Source organism: Filicampus tigris, chromosome 6 (genome assembly GCF_054856515.1).
Source record: "Filicampus tigris isolate MCC_2025a chromosome 6, RoL_Ftig_1.0, whole genome shotgun sequence".
NCBI classification, from domain to species: Eukaryota; Metazoa; Chordata; class Actinopteri; order Syngnathiformes; family Syngnathidae; genus Filicampus; species Filicampus tigris.
The window spans coordinates 10,566,325-10,573,609 of NC_141222.1; the positions used below are offsets into that span (position 1 = coordinate 10,566,325).

General features: G+C 39.3%; 1 protein-coding gene across 1 annotated transcript; it reads right to left on the bottom strand.

Moving 5' to 3' along the window:
- Positions 1-1,187: 1,187 nt before the first annotated feature.
- Positions 1,188-5,547, bottom strand: LOC147145743 (prostaglandin E2 receptor EP1 subtype-like). Its single transcript, XM_086033696.1, has 3 exons — positions 5,343-5,547; positions 2,152-3,043; positions 1,188-1,825 (listed from the first exon to the last, which is right to left on the bottom strand). Exons 2-3 carry the CDS (start codon positions 3,001-3,003, stop codon positions 1,556-1,558), a joined length of 1,122 nt encoding a protein of 373 aa, XP_085889822.1. The 5' UTR covers positions 3,004-3,043; positions 5,343-5,547; the 3' UTR covers positions 1,188-1,555.
- Between the last annotated feature and the right edge of the window lie 1,738 nt (positions 5,548-7,285).

The following is a 7,285-nucleotide window of genomic DNA, read 5'->3' on the forward strand; positions in this document are numbered from 1 at the left end:
TCTGAAAGGTTCTGTACTGCCATGCCACCATTTTACTTACTCCACACATTTAATTTAATCTAGGTGAGGAATGTCGAAAGCAAGGCATGACTAATGTGTGCGTGTGTGTGTGCAGTCTTGTGATGTCATGGTGAGTGTTTGGGCACATGACAGTTCACACAAGTTTGAGGAAGCCTTGCTCAGATTTACAAATCATCAAGTGTTAAACATTTGATGGTTACCCTGTGAAAATAATTCAAATGCAATAAAGATGATCCAAAAATACTCTAAATTCTTTTTAAAATGAAGTTCGTCAACAAACACAGAAATGTGTGTGCAGATGATTATAATTGCCAAACACAATGAACTCACTCATAAGTTGGAAAATTCGGGGGAAATTATTCATCAAAATTAATTGCAAAAACATAGTCATTTGTCACCATTCAATTGCTTTTCTCATTAAAAGTTTTTATTTTCTGCATGCTCTCAGTAATTTGAGACGTAACTTTAGGAATATCTCAATTTTCCTACATCATGTGCAGTCACGAAGCGTGAATATTCTATCATTAGTATTTGCTGCCGAGCCCTCTCTGAGGCTTCTTTTCCGTTCTGATGCACAAGCAATGGCTTTTACAGTCAAACTTCCTAGGGTGGAGGAACAAAATAACCATTATTCTTCCCAATGGGACTCTCTTAACTCATTCACTGCCATTGACAAATGTATTTGTCTTTTCACAGTCCAGCTATTCAATCCCAGGAATGTATTAATATTTTTTTCAATTTTTTGAAACATTAGGGTAAAAGAGGGTCTGAAAATTTCTGGCAGTGAATGAGTTAACTTAGCTTTTGCAGCACATACACATTCTGTTATCCTAATGAGAACTAACCATGAAGCAATGCTTACTTAAAGCGGAAGTCAACCCAAACATATTTTTTTCAAGAATATGTTTCAAGCAGGCCTACTAGTTGAAACACGGCATTGTGATTAAGCAGCAAAATGCACTCGTTTTTAGCCATCTCCGGGGGCGGCCATTTTGTCTACTGTCGACTAAAAATGACATCACAACTGCTCACAACGACCAATCATGGCTGACCTGTTTTCTGAATCTGAGCCGTGATTGGTCGTTGTGAGCAGTTGTGATGTCATTTTCAGTCGACAGAAGACAAAATGGCCGTCGCCAGAGATGTCTAAAAATGAGTGGGTTAACACTTATTCCACAAACGCAATGTTTATCAGAATGCCCTGTTTCAACTAGTGGGCTTGCATAGATCATATTCTTGAAAAAAAAAATGTTTGCGTTGACTTCCTCTTTAAGTAAATGGGATGTTCATAAAGTTTTGTGCAAAGCCATAGCAGTTAGCTAGCTTCCATTTCAAAGGCCAGAAACCGGTGCAACAACAAAAAGATACAGTTTAGATATTTTTCATCTTCATGAAATATTTCCAAAGCGGACCAGACCATAAAGGTCGCATTGTGCGCATGCAACTCACTCTAACATCACAATTAGACATTCTTTTATGGAATGCATTTAGTTCTTATAGTTTTTACAAATACTTTTGACACAGTCCTCCCAGTTTAGGCTTGGTCGACTTCATTCTTCTCTGACTCGCTAGGAGATGTAGAGTCGAAGCACCCAAATAAATGACCCCCCAGGCCCGCTTGGCACTTTGCAATGAGGTAGATTTTCCGTAGGACGGTTCGGCGCAGCAGTATGTAGACCCATGGGTCCAGGATCTGGTTCCACGTGGCCAGTCTCACACCAATCACCAGTAGCATTTTGTAGTTGGGAAGGTCCTCTCCAATGGATCCTGTGTAGGAGTGGATCGCGGACATCAGGCCAAAGATCTGCAGGTATGAAACATGCACTGTTTGTTTTGCATGTTAATATGTACGACATTAGAGATGGGCCAAATGGTGGCTAATGCTATGACAGCAGAGTGCAGGTGAAATTCTACCAAGGATCGACCTACTAACTACTGCTTAGTGTTTGTAAAGTCACATTTTTTCAGTGTCATCGCGCAAATGTGTATCTGCCGTATGATATATGAATCCACCATATGTGTAAATTGACTGCTTTGGAAAACACAACAGATATTGAAAACTGTGCTCTGACAGCTCCAATACTGTAGCCTTCTTGTCCTTGTCATGTTGTTGTACTAGCTACTACTCACCAGCAGAGGACACCAGCAGATGCACGAGGTGACTGTGATCCCCACCAGCTGCAGTACCATCTCAATGTCGTGGGATTTGGCCGAATGATGCGACCCAGGCTTCCTTCTGATCCTGGCAAGCACCAGCGTCAGTCCACTGATGGTGTTACACACGACCGCTGCAGCCAAGGAGCTCAGGCCTAGCCCGGAGAAAAGCAGCACAAATGCCACGTCCGCCTCGCGAATATCGCTGAGCACTTGAATAAAGCACCAGGTGCCCGGGTCCTGATAGGTGTAGGAGCCCAGCTGCAAGCAAGGCAGCAAGGCCACACCAAGAGCGGCCAGCCAAATCGCAGCCAGGCACATTTTAGTGCGAGTGCTTGTGACCAGGGAGGAGTGCAGGAGGGGCTTGGTGACACCCAGACAACGCTCCGCAGCCATGGCACAACCTAGGAAGAGCGGGCACAGGCCGAAAAACACCATGCTTCCTCCCAGGAACTGACACATGCCGTCAGATTCGCTGGAGTCCTCCGGCCGTACGCCTCCAGAGAGGTAGAGTCTCAGAACCAGGGCACCGGGGATCACGTGGCCCATGAAGTCTGTTACCACCAGGGAGGTAGCATAGAGGAGGAACGTGGCTTTGGAGCGCCGTCGCTGGAGCCAGTAGGCGTTGGCCAAGATGAATAGGGCCACGATGTTGGACACGATACCCAAAGTCATAGGCAGCACCACCACCATGACGCCGCTGGCGCTCAGGTTTCCCTGCTGCGACATCTCAAGAACCACGCTGGCAGGCACTTTCCCTCCGCTGCCATCTGACGAACGAGGGATGAGAGGCAAGGATGATGAGTTGCAGCGGCCCAAAGCTAGCATGATTCGACGCTGACACTCGTGTGGGCCATGCTTGAAGAGGCTGCATGACAATAAGGAAATCATCAATAAAGATCATGTTCTCACAATCTGTACTTAAAGCAGAAGTCAAGTCAAAAATGGTCTTTGCAATGATGTGTTCTATCTACCCCCTCTGGTCTAAACAGTATTCTGGTTAATATTGCATTTGTGGAGTAAGAATTAAGCATATTAATCTATCCATTTTCACCAATCTGAGGGTGCTGCCATTTGGTCCTGCACTACCCTCTGCTGTTGACTGGAATTGACCTTTAAAGTGCCCTCAGGTTCACTTGACAAATGTCACGTGATTTAACCCAGAAACCAGGTGAGCCATGACGTTCACAAGCTGAGCCAGTGAGCACTGTGATGTCAATTTCAACAAAATGGCCGCCCCACAGATGCACAAAAACGGGTGGATTTTGCTGCTTAATTCACTTTCCACAAATGCAACATTAATCAGAACATCATGTTTAGACTAGTGGGGGAACATAGAACATATTATTGTCAATAATTATTAGATATATTTTTTAATTCCTTCACTTTTAAACTGGGACAGTGCATAATCAACATTTCTGTAAATGCACCAGCTTTAGCTAAAAAATAATTTCATCAGTTAAAATAAAAAGGTAAATAAAAATATTTGTGACTTGACTCCTGCTATAACTTATATAGGGTAGTACAGTAATTCTTATATATTTTTCTAATTCTTTTTAACAATTTAAGTACTGACAAGAAGAAAAAAAATTACATTGCAAGTTCATCCATCCATTATCCTAACCACTTATCCTCACAAGGGTCGCAGGCTACATTGCAAGTTGTTGTTTAGAAACTAGCTAGCACTGGCTCAACTTTTATGCAGTCAAAACTTGTTCCCAGAGTTTTAACATTGTTGATTGAGACAACAAAACAAAAACGGCCAAATTAGCTCATGATAACAATTGAAAAAAAAAAAAGTAAACCTTTAATTATATGTGTTTTTAAAGATAGGATTGCACATTTTTTAGCATCCAGAGCTGTTGGTTTTTAAGATGGCATAAATCAAAACACATTCACCACAAATCAGTCTTGTAGTGGATCAAACAATTTTCTTAAATAAGGCACTACTTTTCAACAATAAAAAGTTTTCAGTACAAAATAAAACTTGATAAAAGAATAATTAAAATTCTAATTTTTACTCTAGATTTAGCCAATATGTACCCACGAATTAAACATTTACAAAGGGCTAACTGAAAAAATATGCTATGACACAGAACAATAACGAATTCCAGATAACAGATGTTGACCCCTTTCGAGGCCTCAACATGGTGCTCTTCATCTCCATTTTTGCTGTACTTTGTACTGCAGGGTGTGCTCGCTCGCACCCACAACCTCTGCACTGTGAGGGAGACGTGGGAGATCCTTAAAAGTACATTTTAAAAAAATAGTGTGATCTCTCGTAATATCTTTTTAATTTGTAAATTAAATCACATTTTAAATACATTTTCATAGCCTATATATTTTTTTAACAATTTAAAATAATTTCTGAGTTTTTGTAACGTTTAACTATTTTATTTTATTTTCATTTTATAAAAATAAAATTTTAGTATCATTAAACTTAAAAATATGTTAAAACTATTTCGATGTATATATTTTTATATATTTACAATTATAAATGATAGGACAAATTTTCATTTCATTTTTTCAATAAGTTAAACAAAAAAAAATCATGATACTGTATATTGTAACATTAAACTTTTTTAGATAGATGTTTAATTGAAGAAATAATAATCCTATCTTTCAACATTTTAACATTTTATCAGTGGGCTAATGAAAACCATACCACGAGTGGCCCCAGGGCTGGGCTTTGTACGCCACTCTGTATAATAAATAAATAAATAAATAAATAAATACATAAACCCTTGTGTTTATCATTTTAAAGGATGTAAGTAAAATGAAAATATACATTTTTTTGTAATGAAACAAATAAAATGTTCTGGCTACAGCAGCGTACTAGAAAAAGTAAAAATAAGACAAGACAAAACAAGACAAACCAAACCACAACAAAACGAAAAAAACATGCAGTACACAGAAAGCAACTACATTATTTCCAAAGTACACGTGTTAAATGACGAAAACGAGCTCCACAAATGAATGTTTTTGTATTTACTGAAAATAAACAGCGCTGCACTACATATTGACAAGAGACTATTTAAAGTGTTGTTAGTGTTGGCAATACAAATGACTGGTTTCTTAAATGATTAAGTATGCAGCTCTCGGCAAGTATAATTTAAAATTGTTGCGATGCAGAAAACAATACTACAGTACAGTATCATGTACCTCACCTCTTAACGATTTCGTTGTCTGTTGCAGTCCAACACGAATAAAATTAAAAAAAAAAAGTACCGGTATAAATATCCAGCAATAATCCAATTCGCGAAAAAAGAGAAACGTTTCCCCTCGGTATTCCACGGCTGTAACAGAAATATTCAAATATATTTATATGTAATATTTTTAAGCGGCGATGTCGGACACGTGGTATCCAGTCCGAGTGTGTGAACTGTGAAGATTGGAGAGGACGTTGACGCTTTATAGTCTTGGCGCTTACACGATGCGTGGGCGTCTCTGCTAGGTGGCTCCACTCATCATCAGCGTGCTGCATGCCTGCATCCATTCTCCTTAGTTTAGAATGATGAACCACTGCATCGTTTCGTTACATATTAATTGCGACTTCAGTCTGTCTGGTGTGTGCACCAAATGTATACCCAAAGTGAACTGCATGTACAGAAGAGACATCATTTACAACATAGTTTTTACGGAAGTAAATGTGGATGCGGATGCAGAGACTTGCGCTTGTGTAACATTGTTCTTATTCAATTGAACTCAGCAAAATATTGTTTGTTTATTTACTTAATTATTTACCTACTAATTATTTATTATGTACTTATTCTCCTCTCCATCAACCATCCATGACTGGTTTTTATTCCCTGTCCGCACAGAATGGTGACGTCTGTCGCTTTTTAATTACGTAAAGTCAGATACATGCAACCTGTCCCTTCAGACTGAAGTCATATTGCAAAATCTGATTCGTATCCGATCTTAGACCATATATGAAAGTGACCTGAATCGGATTTGAAAAAAATCTGAATTGAGCCATTCAGACTGCCATAAAAAAATACCCCCCAAAAAATCGGTTTTTGAGCCGTGAACGTAGCCTAAAACACCACATTGACCACCAATTGATAGCCGGATAGTTTCACATGGAACATTAGTGTGATGGAAAAATTCCAGCCAAAGTCTAACAGGCGGACGAAACTTCTTGTGGGGTTGATGGAAGCAAAGTGGGATGGTAAACCTCTAAAAATGATGCAGAGAAATGACTAAATCACTATTGCCAATGGTGAAAATTAACAGCTGATAAATGTAATGACCCGCTGCTCAGTGCAAGGTACCATATCATCGCTGTCCTGTAAAAACCTTATATGTCCAATTTTGGATTTTAAATTTTTTTTCACGTTAATGCAACGTCTGTAACGCGGAAACCCCATTCACGCGAAAATAAGAAAAATGAAAAAATGGACATAAGTGTTTTTCACAGGGCAGCGATGATGTGCAATATACTAAAGGAAGTATAGTATGTATCAATGAGTGAAAACCCTAATGGCTCATAGAATGATTTTTTTTTTTTTATGGGTTGCAATGCTGTGACATACACCTGGTGTTGATTCCATTGCATTTTTTCAAAATAAAATCATCTTTAAGCCATTAATTTTTAACAGTGATGTTGTAAGATAAATGTGAAATATATTAGTTTTTTGGATCATAGTTGGGTGTACACAGTAGTATCTGGCCTCGTGGAATGAAGATGATTATGAGAAGGGTAAGGGAGCGAACTCAAAGACTACGTCAGCAGGAACTCGTTGATGATCTGCAAGAAATTGGGACCTCACTCACCAAGAAAGCAGTTGGTAGCACACTGCACTGTTATGAAATCATGCAAGACCTCAGGTTTGCAGTAGTTAACAAAATAAATGACTCAGGGAAGGATTGGGAGAAAGTGCTGTGGTTAGATGAAACCAAAATTGAGTTGTTTGGCATCAACTCGACCCGCGTGTTTGGAGGATGAAGAAATGCAAGTATGACCCAAAGAACACCGTCCTCACAGTCACGCCTGATGTGAAAATATTTTGAAGCTGCGTTTCTGAAAAGACTACACGCTGAGTTCACTGCATTCAAGGGACAACGAACAGAACCATGTAGGCTACTGGAAAATCGTGAAAGAAAACCT